This window comes from Podarcis raffonei, chromosome 1 (genome assembly GCF_027172205.1).
Source record: "Podarcis raffonei isolate rPodRaf1 chromosome 1, rPodRaf1.pri, whole genome shotgun sequence".
NCBI lineage: Eukaryota > Metazoa > Chordata > Lepidosauria > Squamata > Lacertidae > Podarcis > Podarcis raffonei.
Window position 1 is genome coordinate 131,096,950 of NC_070602.1, and position 20,035 is coordinate 131,116,984.

The following is a 20,035-nucleotide window of genomic DNA, read 5'->3' on the forward strand; positions in this document are numbered from 1 at the left end:
AATACCTTTGCTCTGGGGAATAGCTATCTTGTTACCCTGCCTTTTGTATTTCAATGGTGATAGGTGGGTGGCGTATGGGACGTGGGTGGCGCTGTGGGTTAAACCACGGAGCCTAGGACTTGCCAATCAGAAGGTCAGATTTCACCTGGAGTACTGTGTCCAGTTCTGGGCACCACAGTTCAAGAAGGACACTGACAAACTGGAACGTGTCCAGAGGAGGGCAACCAAAATGGTCAAAGGCCTGGTAATGATACCTTATGAGGAACGGCTAAGGGAGCTGGGCATGTTTAGCCTGGAGAAGAGGAGGTTAAGGGGTGATATGATAGCCATGTTCAAATATATAAAAGGATGTCACATAGAGGAGGGAGAAAGGTTGTTTTCTGCTGCTCCAGAGAAGCGGACACGGAGCAATGGATCCAAACTACAAGAAAGAAGATTCCACCTAAACATTAGGAAGAACTTCCTGACAGTAAGAGCTGTTCGACAGTGGAATTTGCTGCCAAGGAGTGTGGTGGAGTCTCCTTCTTTGGAGGTCTTTAAGCAAAGGCTTGACAACCATATGTCAGGAGTGCTCTGATGGTGTTTCCTGCTTGGCAGGGGGTTGGACTCGATGGCCCTTGTGGTCTCTTCCAACTCTATGATTCTATGATTCTAAGCTCAGCGGTTCGAATCCCCGCGACGGGGTGAGCTCCCGTCGCTCAGTCCCTGCTCCTGCCAACCTAGCAGTTCGAAAGCACATCAAAGTGCAAGTAGATCCGGCGGGAAGGTAAACGGCGTTTCCGTGCGCTGCTCTGGTTCACCAGAAGCGGCTCAGTCATGCTGGCCACATGACCCGGAAGCTGTACGCCGGCTCCCTCGGCCAATAAAGCGAGATGAGCGCCACAACCCCAGAGTCGGTCACGTCTGGACCTAATGGTCAGGGGTCCCTTTACCTTTACCTTTACTTTAGGTGTGCACTCTGTACTCATGGTGAAGTCTTGCGAAATAGTGGCTGGTTGACTTAAGCAGCTGTTCCCTTTTTGTGGCAGGATCAGGAATTTGGGTTCTGAAGTGCATTTGATTGAGGACCTCATGGATCCGTATCTCCAACATGGGGAGCAAGGCATTATGTTCACTACTCTGAAGGCAAGCCTATAAATATTAATTTATATAAATTAATGTTGAAGACATTAATTGTTTATCTATTTTTTTTCTGTATACACCATTTATATTTAGACTTGTTTGAACTATCAGTCAGATCTCTCACCTGCTTTGATCACAAATACAACGTCCTTACCTTTAGTCCTTAATCTTTGTAATCAGCAATAGCTGCTAACTAGGAAATCTGAAAACCACAAAGCTGTGCTAACTTGCTGATAACTAATTTTATTGGTAATATTGTATTTTATGTAAACACCTTAAAGGTTTTGATGATTAAGATGTATATATATCCTGTTAAATAAAAATAATAAAGTAGCTTAATCTGGATCCAACCCACATAAAAGAATGCTAATTGTCATTTTTTAAAAAAACCTTATTTGCAGGCATGTTATTACCAGATTCAACACGAGAAGCTCACCTAAATAATTCACCTAAATATAGAAGACACCAATGAACACAGCTTTAGTCTTCTTCACAGAAATGCACTTACGATGGACTGAGAATCTTTATGCGGTGGATGCAGTTCTGAGGCCTTTAAAAAAGAGAAAAAGCAGAGGCCAATATCAGTGGGGGAAAAGAAAATCTATAAGAAGCAAAAATAAGGTTTTCAAGGCAGCTCTCAGAGAAAAAATATTTGCCTTTCAAAGTGGCAAAGTGTTTTTCTCCCATCTCTTCACAAAGGCAATGTGTAGTGTGGCATCTACATGGAATTCATATAAAAGCATAGTCTGGAAGTATGCTACTTGATAGAGACTGTCTGAGCTTCCCGAGGATTGAAGTGCACTATGGAACCACACAGTGTCTTTCTAAGTTAAACTGCCTGGGTCTGTGTATCCACCAAGATCTGTCTACAGAACTCATGGCTTTCCTACTTCTTCTGATCCATGGCAATCCAAGACTTAAGATGTACTGAGTATACAATTCATGTGACTGGAGCAGTTACATTACACAGATTACAGAAGGCTAGCAATGTGGTCTGTCGGAATAAGTATATGCTTGGTCATGCCTGAGATGTTGGCTTAGTATGCAGGGACCTTGAGTCTTCTGTTTTGCCTGCTCGGTGGAAGGAAACACTTTTTTTTTGTTCGAATGTTATTTTTCGTTGAAGTATTGTTTAAAGAAGAGAGCCACAAAACAGTCATGCCATTGTTCTTGTGACTTTTCCTTTGGTGTATGTGGATATTGTTAGCTGACATCTTGGATAAAACAGGTGCTGTCCTTCACTATGTCTGTCACAGATGTGGGAGATGTGAAAAATATTCTAGTTGAATTAACAAGTTAATACAGACAATGCCGATAACTTCTGGAAATCTGAATCATGGCTTTTGTGTAGCTCCTTTATTTAAAAAAAATATATGGTGAGATCAGTGGCTGTAAATGGAGCAATTTTCATAATAAAGAATAATTCTGTCATTTCTTTTGTGGCAATTAATACAAATTCCATTTGGGTGCTATTCGCTAATCACTCAAAGGTGGTTTTTCTGTTAAAAATTTGTGAGTTACAGCTCTGTGGAAGGTACCATACATACTTAAAAGTTATTGGTTCCTGTCAACTTCCCCCTTACCTCCATTTTATTCCACCCACAATTTAATAAAAAATGGTACTGTAATGTGATTCTCCAGTTGGCATTGAGATTTACAGACTGGATTTCTAACAACCAGGTTAAATCTCTGGCTCAAATGAGAGAAGAGTTGGATTCTCTTTGTGCATTTCCAAGACTTTTTAAACAGCTGGAAAGCTCACCCAGAGACAGAGAAATGATCTTGAATAATTAATTTGAGAAAAACTCAAAATGTCGTTTTGAGAAGCTAAAAAATAAAGTGCAGGATTGGCTACATTATTATCAGATAATGGAGGCGTACAATCTAGACAAGAAAATTGGGTTCCAGGTGGAAAAATCTAAATTAGAAACAGAAGTGCTAGAACCTAAAACTAAGATTTTGTCAAAAATGTATAACTTGCTGTTGCAGTGGAATATGCAGGATGAAACGGTTAAATCTGTAATGATCAAATGGGCACAAGATATTGGTCATAACATTATGTTTGCTGACTGGGAACAGTTGTGGACCACCTGTATGAAATTTACGGCATGTAATGCCTTAAGAGAGAATATTATGAAAATGATATACAGGTGGTACATGACACCAGTCAAGCTTGCAAAAATCTATCATTTGCCCGATAATAAATGTTGGAAGTGTAAGGAAACTGAAGGTACATTCTTTCACCTTTGGTGGACGTGCCCAAGGATTAAGGCCTTTTGGGAGATGATTTATAATGAAATGAAAAAGGTATTTAAATATACCTTCCTTAAGAAACCAGAGGCCTTTCTTCTGGGCATAGTCGGCCAATTGGTGCCAAAGAAGGATAGAACTTTTTTTATGTATGCAACAACAGCAGCAAGAATACTTATAGCAAAGCACTGGAAGACGCAAGATCTACCCACTCTGGAAGAATGGCAGACGAAGTTGATTGACTGTATGGGATTGGCAGAAATGACTGGCAGAATCCGCGACCAGGGAGAAGAGTCGGCAGAAGAAGATTGGAAGAAATTTAAGGACTATTTAAAGAAATATTGTAATATTACTGAATTTTGAAGGGAGTTGGATTGAAACCAATGGTTTTTAGCTGTTATGGTAAAAGAATATGGAAGAAATATGTTTTCTTTTGTTTTAATAAGGTTTAAGTTACAATAATTTAAGAAGCTGAATAGAAAATAAAGGGTTAATTAATTGTGAAGTTAGGAGATTAGGATTTGCTGGATAAATAATTTGATCTAGAAAACAAGAAGGGGAGGTTCGAGGAAGTCAAAGGACGATGGTTTGGAAATTAGGTTTTGGAAATTATGTGTTTTTTTATATTGTCTCTTTTTTGTGTGGTTTTTTTTTATCTCTTTTTTTTTCTTTGTTGTTTGTATAAAATGGAAAACCTTAATAAACATTTATAAAAAAAAGAGAGAGAAACTCAAAATGTCAAAATTATACCAAGAAATCTCTCATGAGAGAGATAAAGCATAATTTTGACATTTTGTTTTCATTTTTCTCAAATTGTTTTTTCAGGATTATTTCTCTGTCTCAAACCTTCTGAACGAGATCCTAACCAGCTACTTAACAAGTCTTGGAAACACAAAATTGGAAACATTGATTGAAGCTTTTATTTCAAGTGATACATGGCCCCTACATCAGACGTGCCATACACAGAGATGTTTTACAATCTGGAAATGGGCATTTAGCACTGTCCTAAGTATAAAAGGAGGGAGCGAATTAAAAGGGTGAGGAATCTCATTGTAGACAAAAAAAAATTAAAAAGTATTTTATATTATGTATGCGTTTATAATTGTAAGTTGCTTTGAGAAGAAAAGACAACATAAATATAGATCATATTTGCTGAATTGCTATCCATTCCACACATGGGACGAAAAAGCAGCAATTGGTCGCTTCCACTACTATTTCTGTTCCCATCAGAATTCTCTGACATTCCTGGTGTTGAATATGGGATTGTTTTACTCTCAGTATGAACATCGATCCCCAGCCATGTCATCAGGATATGCCTTTGGGGACCACCGGCATGAAGTTTACGGCATGTAATGCCTTAAAGGAGAATATTATGAAAATGATTTACAGGTGGTACATGACCCCAGTTAAGCTTGCAAAAATTTATCACCTGCCTGACAACAAGTGCTGGAAATGTAAAGAAGCTGAGGGAACATTCTTTCATCTTTGGTGGACGTGCCCAAAGGTTAAGGCTTACTGGGAAATGATATATAATGAACTGAAGAAGGTATTTAAATTTACCTTTCCTAAGAAACCAGAGGCCTTCCTTTTGGGCATAGTCGGCCAATTGGTGCCAAAGAAAGACAGAATATTTTTTATGTATGCAACAACAGCAGCAAGAATACTTCTCGCTAAGTATTGGAAGACACAAGATTTACCCACCGTGGAAGAGTGGCAGATGCAAGTGATCGACTATATGGAGATGGCAGAAATGACCGGCAGAATCCGTGACCAGGGAGAAGAATTGATGGAAGAGGATTGGAAAAAGTTTAAGGACTATCTACAAAAATATTGTAAAATGTTTGAGTGTTAATATGATGTGGGAAGTGAAGGTAACATGGCATTTGGGATATGGTTAAAAGAGTTATGAAAAGAAGAATCTTAAAAAGGAGAAGGGGGGTATGACTAGAATAATAATATGTCAAAGTATACAAGGTGGAGTAAAGGACCAAGATAAGGGAAATTTGAGACATAACAAGTGGAAATATATAATTATAAATGAGGTTTGAAAGAGGGTTAGAATTTGCTGAATTTGACGGAATAAAGAGGAACACAAAAAAGAGAGATGTGAGGAGGTCAGGACAGAGGGATATGGAATTTTGAAACTTAAAAGTGGATTTTTCCTTTTTCTTCTTTTTTTTCTTTGCTAAGTGTGTATTTATTGTTTTTCTGTTCTTTGTTTTGTTATATGTGATTGTTTGATTTATGTGATTTGATGACTTCTATGTTTTGTAAAACCTTAATAAATATTTATTATTAAAAAAAAATCAGGATATGCCTTTGGGGCAGAAGCCTAGATTCCCAGTATCTTACCAGTATCTTAGCACATTTTTAAGCAATGCAGCTTACAATCTTGTATAGCTGTTGCATCTTAAAATGTCCAAACTAAAATATTTTTACCCTGCTTTTCATAACTTCTTTGTGGAATGCTTTGCTTTAATTGTCTTTCGATCAGTAATTGCTAGAAGCCCCTTGCGTGTCTTGAGTTGGATTATTCCTAGGCCGTTTCATTATGAGGTAATGATTAGCTAAAGAGAATCCCATAATTAAATGGGCATAGATTTGTTCCAGTAACCTGAGCTGCGTTTGAAAGCTCTGTAGCAGCTTTAATGTTGTTGCTGGTTAACAAAGAAATGGATTGCCTTACTTTCTTTGGACTCTGAACTTGAATATCTTCTATTCACCTATATGGGTGTATTGCCAAAGGAGAGCTACCTAAATATAAATATCTTTATTCATTGCCTCATGCTACTAATTTGGAAAAAAACAACCCAGGCGATCAGATCTATCCATATGCTAGTATGGGTTTCCAAATGAAGAAAGTACAATATAATTAGGCAAAAATAATAATGTTTCAAGCCAGGTTTTCAGTGAGAAAACAGTTAAGAAGCTTTGTTTTCTCCTTGATAAAAAGAGTCGTCCTGGTTACGTTTCTGCGGATTAAAAAGGAAAGGATGTCCCTAGATTAGCTAGAGCAGTGAGGTGACTTAAGTTACTAATATCCAGCCAATGTTTTCCTTCTAGGCAATTCCTTCTAGGCAATTCTAGGAGATTGGACTGTTGTAAATTCTGATGGGAACTTCTGGTCCCTTTCAGAATCGGCAAGGCATCCTGTAGAAGAATTTCCCCGCGGTAGCTGTGAAATTGAATTGCAGTTTAATACCTGGTAAGTGGGTTTTTTTCCTTGTAAGACTTGATGATAAATGAATCAGGTCCATAGTTCAACTAATCCTCCTGCTAGATTAAAAAAGTGGGGTCTAGAATGCTTAAAAATTGTAAAAATAAAGGACGATCATAATTTTCAAAGGAGTTGAACTCCTTTAGGTAGAAAAGGGGAGTTAATCCTTTTCCATTTGTAACGTCAGTGAACGTACAGTCATTTCCCTGTCATTGGGCGCTACTATGTCCTTCAAATGTCTTCGAATAATTATTAAGGGTTCCATCGATAACTCATAACCAGGAATCAATTTGGTTTTGTATACTATTGAAATCCAAGTGTTTCTGATTATGGGACAAGCCCAGATGAAACAAATCAGCGCAGGTGGAATCATGTCTCCGGCGTTTGTCTGTTTTAGTGGTAAACATTCAGCTTAATCTCCGTAGTTTAAAGTCCTACCTGAATATTAATTTATACAATTTTTCGTTAAGGTTCATTCAGATTTTGAAGTGTGCAATATGTTTCCACTTCTGTGTCATTTGTGAAATGTACACATGTCTCTCCTTCTCCCATTTATAACGATGGGAAGCAGATTCACAAATTATCTACATTTAATAAGGCTTGGTTTCCTTTGCAAAATAGAATTTTCTTTTGTGTGTTGGGGTTAGAGGCTTTGTCCCTCTTCCTTGTTTCATGACACCGTCAAGTGTTCTTCTTAGAAATGTGCGCGTAAGGAAAATTATTTGTCTGTAGCATGATGTGCTGATAGCTTCAGGTACTGTATTGCGTTGTTGATACCTGAGCATGTTTTTTCCTATCTACTTGGCACTGCAAACTACCAGGCATTTTTGTTTCATTTCTATTTATTTGGGCATATATGTCAATCAATCAATCTTTATTACGGTCCAGAGACCCAACAAATCATTATAAAGCAATACACAATTCATACAGCCCGCCTCCAGGTCAAACAAGCATTATGTTCAGAATATAGGGATCATTTGTTCTTGCAACCACCGATAAAAACTTTGCCACTGCTAATGTTCTAGCATTTGTCCGGTCTTCCAGTAGGAACCTGACATAGTGAGCCTCTGATTTTCCTGGGAAAGGTATCAGCAAGGGTAGTATCAGTTCAGCCCTGGCTTGCTCATATTTTACACAGTGCAACAAAATATGTTTTATGGCATATATGTACAAATCGCAGCCAGCTTCAGACTCCCTTCTACATAGCTATGATTTGTTGAAATAAGCCAGGGTCATGGTTTGATGATGTCCTTTTCAAATATAACAATAAACTATACTTATTTAAAAATAGAAAGCAGATACTTCTAATCTCACAGCGTGGAAAGGACAGGAGAGGGTGCAAACCTGAGGCCTGCTTAACTGAACTAGACTGTGTGCACACATGCATTGAAGTTTCATATGGGTGTCCGTTTTAAATATATAATTGGGCTACCCACACTTTTCAGATTCAGTTTTGTACAGTCAAAATCTCAAGTATGTGGTAGGCCTAATAAACAGCACCTGAAGAACTTTGAAACGTTTTTAGGACTGTCGTGGCAACCTTTCTTCTTTCTACGTATGAAATTATATTTGTTTAGGCGAAAGTACTTTCCCCCTGAAGTTGTATTAGTTCCCACCTGTGTCCATAGGAAAGTGAACTCAACAAGATACAAGACTCTGCTTCCTGTTAGCAACCACATAAATCACACCCTCCAACATTTCGCTGATGACAACAGGGATGTCCTTGTCATTATTTTATTTACTATTTATCCCCTACCCATCTGACTGGTGGCTTTCAACATATATAAATACATAATAAAACATCAAGCATTTTTTTTTAAAAAAACTTCCCCGTACAAGGCTGCCTTCAGATGTCTTCTAAAGGCTAGTTACTTTTCTCCTTGGCTGAGTGGTTGCATAACTCCATACCCTCCGACATTTCTCTGATAAAAATAGGGATGTCCTAAGGCAGGGGTACCCAAATTTTTTCCAAAGAGGGCCAGATTTGATGAAGTGAACATGCATGAGGGCTGACCGAGGTTGTTGAGCTTTTATTGGATTGAAGTTGCTGAGCTTTTTTTTTAGGATTTTAGCCCAGGACATATACTGCCACGGGGGCTGAATTACTGTATTTTTCGCTCTATAAGACACACCTAGTTTTAGAGGAGAGCAAGAAAAAAAATCTTCTCTCCCGTTTCTCCTCCTACTTTGCTGAAGGGGCGCTGCGCAGAGATGGAAAGCTGCTCAGCGCCTCTCCAGCTGAAGTCAGAAGAGCAAGAGGGATCGCTGCGCAGCGAAAGCAGCGATCCCTCTTGCTGTTCTGGCTTCTGGGATAGCCATGCCAAGCTTTTTCAGGGCAAGGGGAACATTCCTCCCGTTGCCCTGAAGAGGCTTCGCACGGCTATCCCTGAAGCCAGGAGAGCCAGAAGGACTGGTACACTGATCCCTCTTGCTCTCCTGGCTTCAGCGATAGCTGCGCAGCCTGCATTCGCTCCATAAGATGCACACACGTGCGTCTTATAGAGCGAAAAATACAGTAAATGTTGGGGGTGCCCCCGTCATGGGGGTGGACCGGATTAGACCCCCGAAACGGACTTTGGGCATATCTGTCCTAAGGAAAAGCGGGACATTCTGGGATCAAATCAGAAACCAGGATGGCTTCTGTAAATCTGCCACTGTCCCTGGGAAAGAGGGCACCTGGAGGATCTGCATATATATAAGATAAGCAGTCCCATATTGGAAGGCACATACATGATCTGGGTTTGGAAGACAGACTTTTTATCTTTCTGGAATCCCCCAAATAGGATGCTGGGTGACCTTGAGCATGCGAAACAGATCTAGATGCTGGCAGAGTGCCTTCTTCCCCAGACTGGGTTGTGTCAGTTGGATTACTTAGACACACAACTGTGACGTGGGGTGGAGCTGAGGGTCTAAGCTCTGCTGCAGCATCTTTCCTGGGAGGAGGTGAGGAGTCAGATTAGAAAGGTGAGAAAAGCACAGAGGAGTCCTTAAGCTGGGTGGCGGCGGTGCACATGCATGAACCACAGGCTCTCTTACGCAGAAGGGCGCACATGCGTTCCACTTCTCCGTGATACAGGAGTGTGAAAGGATAAGCTTGGATGAGTTTTATGCAGGCTTGTTTCAGGGCTCAACTTTGGAACTGCTATGCCTAGTCCTCTGAAGTTCTGCATGCCAAGGGAATTTGAGTACTGAGTCCTAAATCTGCATTCCTCTTTATGTACCGTATTTTTTGCTCTATAAGACTCACTTTTTCCCTCCTAAAAAGTAAGGGAAAATGTGTGTGCGTCTTATGGAGCGAATGCAGGCTGCGCAGCTATCCCAGAAGTCAGAACGGCAAGAGGGATCACTGCTTTCGCCGCGCAGCAATCCCTCTTGCTGTTCTGGCTTTTTGGATTCAGAATATTTTTTTTCTTGTTTTCCTCCTCCAAAAACTAGGTGCGTCTTATGGTCTGGTGCATCTTATAGAGCAAAAAATACGGGTAATTGTTTAGTTGCTTGCTGACTTCTCCCCAAGCCATAAAGAACTCTTACCAAAGGCTATGAATTTTCAAGGGATGTTCTCTGGAATCACTATATTGGATAAGCAGCATTAAAAATGTGTAAGCAGATTATATTGTATACAGATTGCTAGGTGTTTGAAATTCATTGAACAGTATTTTACCGTTGAAAACAAAACAAGAAACCCCCTCTGTTTGGCTTGTCAAATACTGAATGATCTAAACCTAGTTATTTTCTGCATGGTTCCATTTCTACCTGTCATAGGAGCCAACTCCTAGGGACTGAGGTCCCTCTGTCCCCCCAATAAAATATTTTAAGGGACTGCCCCCCCATATTTATGGGCATTACCATTCAAATTGTGTGTGTGTGCCAGGTCTTGTGATTGATTATGTGGAGCAGGGCTTATCTGCCCCCGCCCATATTTTATTCAAGTTGTCACTTCCGTTACCTGTATAGCTATGGAAAGTATAGTATTCGTTGGTTTCTATCCCTGCCTAATCAAATGATAACCTAGCACAGACCAGTTAGTTTTGTCAGGCAGGATAGAAATTCAGAAATTAGGTAATCTAAAAATTAGACAACCCAAGGTTGAGAAAGGCTGTATTTATTACAGCTAAAAAAGCCAATGCAATTTTGGGCTCCATCAATAGGAGTATAGCATCTAGATCAAGGGAAGTAATAGTGCCACTGTATTCTGCTCTGGTCAGACCTCACCTGGAGTACTGTGTCCAGTTCTGGGCACCACAGTTCAAGAAGGACACTGACAAACTGGAACGTGTCCAGAGGAGGGCAACCAAAATGGTCAAAGGCCTGGAAACGATGCCTAATGAGGAACGGCTAAGGGAGCTGGGCATGTTTAGCCTGGAGAAGAGGAGGTTAAGGGGTGATATGATAGCCATGTTCAAATATATAAAAGGATGTCACATAGAGGAGGGAGAAAGGTTGTTTTCTGCTGCTCCAGAGAAGCGGACACGGAGCAATGGATCCAAACTACAAGAAAGAAGATTCCACCTAAACATTAGGAAGAACTTCCTGACAGTAAGAGCTGTTCGACAGTGGAATTTGCTGCCAAGGAGTGTGGTGGAGTCTCCTTCTTTGGAGGTCTTTAAGCAGAGGCTTGACAACCATATGTCAGGAGTGCTCTGATGGTGTTTCCTGCTTGGCAGGGGGTTGGACTTGATGGCCCTTGTGGTCTCTTCCAACTCTATGATTCTATGATTCTATGATTCAAAACAACAAGGGCTTTCCTCCTATTCCGAATGATTTATTCATTGCAATTTTTATCCAGCTTTCTTGACTCTGGATGTCCCATATGCTTTGTTATTTTTAGGAAATGGATGGTTCTGATCTGATTTATATAACTCCTTTGTTTGAATGCTGGCGATAAATAGGCAGATTACTTCTGCTTAGCAAATAGAGTTGTCAAAGGAGTGTATGTGGATTTAGCCCGTATTGACATACCAGCAACTGAAGCTACTGTATGAGGAAATCAGGAAATAGATGGAGACCTAAATGAATAGCTACTGTTGAAGGTGTTTTAGTGCAGGTTTGTGGGAAGAAAACCTGGAAGGAAATATTAATCAGAGGCAGGCATAACTGTGTTCGTTTACAAAAGTGCAAATAATATATAGCTGTTAAAGGCAATGACTACAGCGGCATAGACACCATACATTCAGTGCATGTGATGCCCTCCCCAATAATTCTGAAAAGTGGTTTGTTAAGGGTGCTGGGAATTTCAGACCCTCCAAGTGTCCTTATTTTCCAGCGACATCCCTGATTTAGAGAAGCCGTCCCGGTTTCTGATTTGATCCCGGAATGTCCCGCTTTCCCCTATTTTCATTGGAGAAATGTTGGAGGGTATGGAGTTATTCGACTCCCAAGCAGTTTGAAGGCAATCTTGTTTAGGGAAGGGTGTTTTTAACAAATGTTTAATGTTTTGTTATGTTTTTATATCTGTTGGAAGCTGCCCAGAGTAGCTGCTGCAACCCAGTAAGATGTGTGTGGGGTATAAATAGTAAAATTATCATTATGGTATGGGACGTCTCTATTTTCATTTGAGAAATGTTGGAGGGGATAGTTCTGGAGTGTCTGCAGCCTTTACTTTTTAAAAAATCTTGCAGTTTTGGGTTTTTTTTATTAAAAAAAACAGCCAGGAACCTACTAAAACTCACACTCTCGCCATGTTAGAGAGAAATTTCACAACCAACATTTGCTATTTAGGTGTGTGGGATTATTATCATTGTTGTAGTTATTATTAGCCGTGCTTTTTCCCCCCGGGGGGGCGCATACCCCTAAACATTTTGTGAATCTTTGTACTTTTGTCCGTTTACTGTATTCAATTTTCCCGATTTGAACTATAAAATGGTGGTTTTCTTGAGTCAAAATGAGAGTACAGTGGTACCTCGGGTTAAGTACTTAATTCGTTCTGGAGGTCCGTACTTAAGCTGAAACTGTTCTTAACCTGAAGCACCACTTTAGCTAATGGGGCCTCCCGCTGCCGCCGCATGATTTCTGTTCTCATCCTGAAGCAAAGTTCTTAACCTGAAGCGCTGTTTCTAGGTTAGCGGAGTCTGTAACCTGAAGCGTATGTAACCTGAAGCGTATGTAACCCAGGTACCACTGTACCCCTAAACATTTCTTTTAGGGAAAAAAGCAGTCGCTGCTGCTGCTGCTGCTTTTAAAAGATAATATGGAACCAAAGCAACAGTTCTGTTCCATCACTTCTGCCTCACCCTAGGGACTCAAGAACCAGCCACAAAGTACAAAATTCCACCCTGCTTGTTTCCCCCCCCCCCAACCTCTTCTCCAGCCTCTGGCACATGTTTGCATTATCGAGCCATTCCTCTTTCCCCTCCCTCTCTCCCCTCTCACACTCCCTCCCCTTTATATCCTTATCTCCTATCTGCAGCGATTTGCCATCTTATGGTATTAACTTTTCAGACACAGGGATACAGCTTTCCACGCGCTCCCAACTGCGCCTGCCTCTCGCATCTTCCTCCCATCTCTCTCTATTCTCCTTAGCTATCTTTTAATGACGGTGGAGTACCCAGAACGGCAGAAGAAAGGAAGCGAGTTCTAAATATAGGTCCTAAGAAGGGCAGTAAAAGTGACAGTAATTCCTTTGCCTCCGATAAGAAGATTGGGGTAATACATCGGCAGAACAAAGCCACGTAAAATGGCTGCTGTCTTGTGTGGATAAACCCGAAGATAAGAAATTATACAGCATATTTTCTTCCAGGTTGGTATAACGTTACATTTCTTGCACTCCACTTTTTTTAGGGGAGCTAGGAGAGTGTTTGTTGTGGCACAACTGGCTGTATATATATATATATTTCTACAGTGATGGTGTTGTCTGAGTGAGTGGAAAGAATTCTACCTCAAGCAATTCAACTGGTCAGTGACAGCTTTTAACTAGGAGCTGAGCAATTCCTAGCAAGCTCAGATAGTGAGAAGTTTTACTAAAGGACAGGGAGTCGTGCTGAACTTGCCTCCAAAGAACCTGGATAATTACTATTTTTTTGAAGACTTTATACGGGACTTTCAGAACCACAAGCTGTCCAAAATCATCTGTGCTGGGAAAGGTTGAGAGGACGCCAACCTCAGTTTATTCCCCCCCCCCTTAAATGGCTGCTTATTTTATCTGTTTGTTTACCCCTTCAGAAACCACTTCTGACACCAGTGACGCTCTAGCAGCATTTTCACAGCAAATTAGGGACTGATTTCTCTAAACTGGAGAAATATATTCTCTCCTCCTTTTACCCATTCCTTGAAATAGATTAAGTTTGCATGCATAGCTCTCTTGACACTTGCCTTTTGGAAATAGTGAGCGATGTCGCCTCCTCTTTTCTGTAGTTGCTGTTTTCACATTATATGTTCTGTAACACAAGTCCTTTTTATAGGTTTTTGAGTTGATGTTAACCATGCATTCTGTAACATGGTCATGATGAGCTTTCCTTTAGTTGCTGTTGCTTTTAACATGGCAAAGGCACATTAGTCACATTGTGGGGGTTCTAGAAAACCCACAACGGAAGGCTGCGTTTCTGGGATATTGTGCTTCTTCAGAGTCTTGAAACACCAATATTTGTTTGCTGCACAATGTAGTTGCTTGTATTCCAACTAGTACATGCGTTGTAATTTCCATTTGACCTGGTACCTTTTGAAGAGTGAAAATGGACACGGCTTGCCCTTCTCTGCGTCTGTATCTTTTTCTGTCTTAGTACAAACAAGGTGGGATGCGGGTGGCGCTGTGGTCTAAATCACAGAACCTAGGGCTTGCTGATCAGAAGGTTGGTGGTTCGGATCCCCGCGACGGGGTGAGCTTCCGTTGCTCGGTCCCTGCTCCTGCCAACCTAGCAGTTCAAAAGCACCCCCAAAAGTGCAAGTAGATAAATAGGTACCACTCCGGCGGGAAGGTAAACGGCATTTCTGTGCGCTGCTCTGGTTTCACCAGAAGCGGCTTAGTCATGCTGGTCACATGACCTGGAAAAACTGTCTGTGGACAAACATCAGCTCCCTCGGCCAGTAAAGCGAGATGAGCGCCGCAACCCCAGAGTCGTTCGCGACTGGACTGAACTGTCAGGAGTCCTTTACCTCTTTACAAACAAGGCAAACTTTTTAAAAATCTCAAAAGTGTGTAAATCTTGTGCGTGTGTGTGTGTGTGTGTGTGTGTGTGAGAGAGAGAGAGAGAGAGAGAGAGAGAGAGAGAGAGAGAGAGAGAACTAGTCAAAAGTACTGTATAGCACTAAATAAATAATGGGTTTTTAATTGGTATGAGCCCCATGTCAAGATGAAAACAATCTGATATTCCTTAAATGTAACATAGCCAGTATAAAGGTACAACCAGTCCTTTTTTTCTGGGGGGACGCAGGGGTATGCATACCCCTAAACATTTTGTGAATCTTTGTACTTTTGTCCATTTACAGTATTTATTTTCCCTGATTTGAACTATAAAATGGTGATTTTCTTGAGTCAAAGTGAGAGTGCCCCTAAACATTTCTATAGAAAAAAAGCACTGGGTACAACAGCGAACTTTTATTATTTGCTTCATTAATGACGTTTGAAAATACTTTTGTCGTAAATGCATCCCAGTCTGTACTGAGACCTATGGTATTTTTTCTTCGTGTTGTTATTTCAGACAGAGGGTTCCAAAATTTTACACATCTAACAGTTAAACTTCAAAGAAGGTATTCTGCATCCACCTCAATTCCCCCGCCGTCTTCATTCTCAAGTGTTATTAAAAACTCAAATTTAACTATACAACCTATTTCTTTTGCTTTGTTTTCCAGTTCGGCTTCTGATTTTATACAGCTCAGATGATCCACTCAGAGAAACGTGCAGAAACTCCAAGGATGAGGGAGAAGATGGAGAAAGCTGCCCTGTTGCGTAGCCATGAAAATGGTGCGACCCATTGGTTTATTCTCTTTTTTAAATAAAAAAAATAGATGAATGTAATAGTAGATATGTATTCCTCTTCTTTTCACTTAAATCTGCGCAACTGCAGACCACCATACCAGAGCTGTCCAGTTGTACAAACTAGAAAGCCTGTTGTCTGTTTGAAAATATATACCTATTTTAATTGAAATGTTTACATCTGTTTCAAAAGGCCTAATGGCTAGGCTTGTGACTGAGCTCAAAACCCAAAGGAGAGTTCCATAGCTGTCAACTTACATATTTGAAAATAAGGGGCCAGCAGCCTCGAAAATAAGGGATCAGCAGCCAAAATAAGGGGTTTTCCAGGCACAGGTATCTTCGACTTCTGAGCCTCTCCGAGCCAAAGGCAGAAAGCCCAGCCAGCAGCCAAACGAAGCCTCAAGCGGTGGTTCCCACAGCGCAGCAACCCAGGAAAGGGGATGCAGCAAGGAAAACCACCGTCACCTCTCCGCTGGGAAGCGCTGAGCAAAGACGAGTCCCCAGGCAACGCGGCCGATTTGATCAGCACAAGGCATGCAAGCTCCACTCCCCAGTCGTTCTTAGACTCCTTACTGGGTGAGCAATGCAGCCGAGCAACACAGTTGGAGCCTCCCTTCTCCCTGGCCGGTAGGCAGAGAGGGAGAGGAGCTGCTTCCTTTGAAACCCGGGAAATTTAAGGGACATCATCAATAAGGGACAGCAGCGGGACACAGCGCTGGGATAAGGGAGTTTTCCGCCAAATAAGGGACGGTTGACAGCTATGGAGTTCCTAGGCAGTCTCCCATTCAGCCACTGGTCTGATCAAATCGGCTTAGCGTCAACAAGATAAATTCATCATATGCCTTTGGACCATTCTATGAGACTGATATCCCAATGGGAATAATGTAGTTTCTTTTACGTTGGTATTTCAGCCAATTTACTTTAGGTATTTATACTGCTGCACCATTGCATTTTAATCTGATGTAGTGGTTTTATGGCTGTTGCTTATTTTAGAGGATTGTTTTATTCTATGAAGCTGTCCTGCGAGGTATAAAATATCTAAATATTTAAAGAGAAATTATGTTGATGATAACAGCTGAGAAATGAGAAGAGAATAAATTCTGCTTTGTTTAGATTTAGGCATAAAGAGTCCCTAACTACTTAGGTGTTTCATCATCTTACCCTTTTTTTGAAAGTTAACAACTAATAAAGATGCCTTCAGAAATTAAAGGCAATGTGACAAATCCACTGTTAAAATTTTTATAAAATTGAAATGCTAACTTATTAACAAATCATGAAAACCTGGATCTAGGGTGCCCCTGCCAAGTCCAAAGAACACCCTTTTATATTACACAGTCTTGGGTTTCAAGACAGAGAGCATTAGCAAAGTGGTCTAATGATGACATTCTTCTTCCCTTGTTGGTCGCTGGCTCTGCCCCCCTGGTGAAGAGCTACAGAACTAGAATCTTTTGGCTTTTGCCTTTAGGCAAAGCTCTAAGCTTTTATTACCTTGGAAGACAAGAAATACGCAACCAATAAGTTGCATTTTCAGCTCAATTTGGAGAAACTACTTGAAGCATCCACTGTGTTGAGCTATTTCAATTGCTTTTGTTTGATTTGGTCATTGCAAGCAGCCGAAAGTCTGTAAATTTTGATAAGAAACCTGATTTGCAATGGGGGTTCGATTTGCAGCTTGGGTGTGGAAATGATGTCATCAATAACAATGCATATTGTCTGTGGGCTAGGTTTATCGCACGTTCTCTCTCTGGTCCTGCATGAACTGAGTCTGTTCTATAAGAGAGATGTCAACGGTGTTGGTGTCTTGTATGACCTGTTGCGATCCCCGTGGCTGCAGGCTCTCTTGAAGGTAAGAACTCTTCCAGTGCAAGCAAAGTCATTTGGCAGCTGTTAGTATAAAGAAATTGACTATATCTTCAGAGCTACCCATTTCTTTCCAATGTGGGGGCTGGGGTGATTAAATCAATGGATGGAGAGATAATGCAGCCCCCCCCCCGCCAATGATCAATAATCATTGCAGATCCATTCTGCAGATGCAAGTATAAATTACCGTACTTTTCTGTGTATAAGAGTAGGGTTTTTTCCACTTTAAAATTATGTGAAAAACTGTGGGTCGCCTTATACATAGGGCACTCTCCCCCTATTTTATTAAATTTGAAGTCCCTAAAAATATACATGGAGGCATCTTATACACGGAAAAACACGGCATTTTTTTCCTGACATAAAATACAGAAGGATCCTTAAGCCTTATCAAAATGATCGAACCAGCTCAGGCAATCAGCCTTCCAGCTTCCAGCTTCCTGTCTGCAAACATTTCCGAAACCCAGATGTTTCCCATTTAAACATGAAAGTGTTTAGATATAATTATAATATATATAATATATAATAATAATATATATTATTATATATATAAATAAATACATTATTACTTATACCTCGCCCATCTGGCTGGGTTTCCCCAGCCACTCTAACCCACATTCTATTTGATAGTTTCAGCAAATTTCATAATAATAATAGCACTGTAAGCAGTATATGAGTATACAGGTAAGTGTTGGAGACAAGAGTTCTAAAAGAGGACACAAGCCTCTGGTAAAGTCTATGGACAATTTGGCTACAACCCAGACCTAACCAAGATGCACCCTTTGGTGACAGAGGAAAATCAGGGGCATGTGAGCAATGTTATGAGATTGGTTCCATATGTTGTGGCAGTGGTATCTTTCACCTTGAGCACTTCTACTTCTAGGTTTATGAATGTCTTCATCTGTATATCAAAAGAAGACCAGTTCCACTCACACCACAGGCACGACCGCTGACCCACGAGGTGAGATTGCAAGATCAGATTCAGACTCAAGTCACTGGAACAGAAAATAACCCAACCGCTCAATGGGCCTGGGCTTTCCATTCAAAGTTAATGATCTCCAGAGGAGTAGCGTGATAGCGTGTGATTTGGTTTTTCTCTGTATCGGTGATCAAATATGTGCCTCACCATTCAGCTGCTAACAAAAAGATGGTGCTCTATAGATGAAATTTGTTAGGTTGTGGGTGAACATATCAGCCGACACAGCGATTCTTCAAACAGCTCTTGTTTATTCACAGGCCAGAACAGAACTGAACTGAAGGGTTCAGCCAGCCTGCTTATATAGAGCTCCACTAGAACGCAACAGTAACCATTTTCTGTAACTATCCAATCACTGAACGTCACTTTTAATCCCTTATTTGCATATGTGGACCTGAGTGAAAACTATCTACAGTATCCCCCTGCTGGCCCAGGGTGAGAACTTCAGTACATAACAAAATTCTTTGTGTCTTCTTTGTGTCACCTTCAGGTGGTGGAGCTGTTGCGGGGAGTCCAACAGTCTCCGGAGGTTAAAGAGCTACGGCGACTTCTCCGAGGACCACACTTCAAGGCGAGTACCGGCCATGAAATTACACAGCATTAAAGGAGAAAGTTTAGGAGTAGAGGGACGCGGGTGGCGCTGTGGGTTAAAGCACAGAGCCTAGGACTTGCCGATCAGAAGGTTGGCGGTTCGAATCCCTGCGACGGGGTGAGCTCTCGTTGCTTTGTCCCTGCTCCTGCCAACCTAGCAGTTTGAAAGCATGTCAAAGTGCAAGTAGATTAATAGGTACCGCTCCAGCGGGAAGGTAAACAGCGTTTCCGTGCGCTGCTCTGGTTCGCCAGAGTGGCTTAGTCATGCTCGCCACGTGACCCGGAAACTGTACGCCAGCTCCCTCGGCCAATAAAGCGAGATGAGCGCACAACCCCAGAGTCGGCCACGACTGGACCTAATGGTCAGGGGTCCCTTTACCTTTAGGAGTAGAACATGGTTGGGTTGTTAATATGCAGCATACTCAGCAAATATGGAAACTCCATCACTCTTCTCCCAACAACCCAAAAAAGACCATATCTGATATTGGGCAAGCAGATAGCATGCTAAAACTGGGAGGCCTCACTTCAGATCCCTCACAAATAGTCCACTGATTCATTATCTGTTAGTTCTCCTTTTGTAAAAGAATGACAACTAGGAGGAATGTTGTATGAAGACAAGATTCATTTACCAGGTGAGGATCACCTCTGGCGCATCAGCTTTTGGGCAGAATGGAAATAATAATAATAATAATAATAATAATAATAATAATAATAATAATAATAATAAATTTATTATTTATACCCCGCCCATCTGGCTGGGTTTCCCCAGCCACTCTGGGCGGCTTCCAACAAAACACTAAAATACAATAACCTATTAAACATTAAAAGCTTCCCTAAACAGGGCTGCCTTAAGATGTCTTCTAAAAGTTTGGTAGTTATTTTTCTGTTTGACATCTGATGGGAGGGCGTTCTACAGGGTGGGTGCCACTACCGAGAAGGACCTCTGCCTGATTCCCTGTAACTTGGCTTCTTGCAATGAGGGAACCGCCAGAAGGCCCTCGGCGCTGGATCTCAGTGTCCGGGCAGAACAATGGAGGTGGAGACGCTCCTTCAGGTATACTGGACCGAGGCCGTTTAGGGCTTTAAAGGTCAGCACCAACACTTTGAATCGTGC

General features: G+C 41.2%; 2 protein-coding genes across 4 annotated transcripts in view; both read left to right on the top strand.

Moving 5' to 3' along the window:
- ALS2 (alsin Rho guanine nucleotide exchange factor ALS2) overlaps positions 1-1,630 on the top strand; it is a 56,041-nt gene extending 54,411 nt beyond the window's left edge. For 2 of the 3 annotated variants that reach the window (XM_053362376.1, XM_053362387.1), the window contains exons 33-34: positions 1,029-1,125; positions 1,524-1,630. In XM_053362376.1, the coding sequence (XP_053218351.1) occupies positions 1,029-1,125; positions 1,524-1,562 (136 nt within the window). In that variant the 3' untranslated portion in view covers positions 1,563-1,630. Of the gene's footprint in view, positions 1-1,028; positions 1,126-1,512 lie in introns of all 3 variants that reach the window. The other variant, XM_053362398.1, reaches the window with a different exon arrangement.
- Positions 1,631-12,821: 11,191 nt separating this feature from the next.
- Positions 12,822-20,035, top strand: part of MPP4 (MAGUK p55 scaffold protein 4) — a 37,138-nt gene continuing 29,924 nt past the window's right edge. The window contains exons 1-5 of the mRNA XM_053362443.1: positions 12,822-13,325; positions 15,374-15,485; positions 17,222-17,343; positions 18,238-18,315; positions 18,821-18,901. Coding sequence (XP_053218418.1) covers positions 15,401-15,485; positions 17,222-17,343; positions 18,238-18,315; positions 18,821-18,901 — 366 coding nt within the window. The 5' untranslated portion in view covers positions 12,822-13,325; positions 15,374-15,400. The remainder of the gene's footprint in view (positions 13,326-15,373; positions 15,486-17,221; positions 17,344-18,237; positions 18,316-18,820; positions 18,902-20,035) is intronic.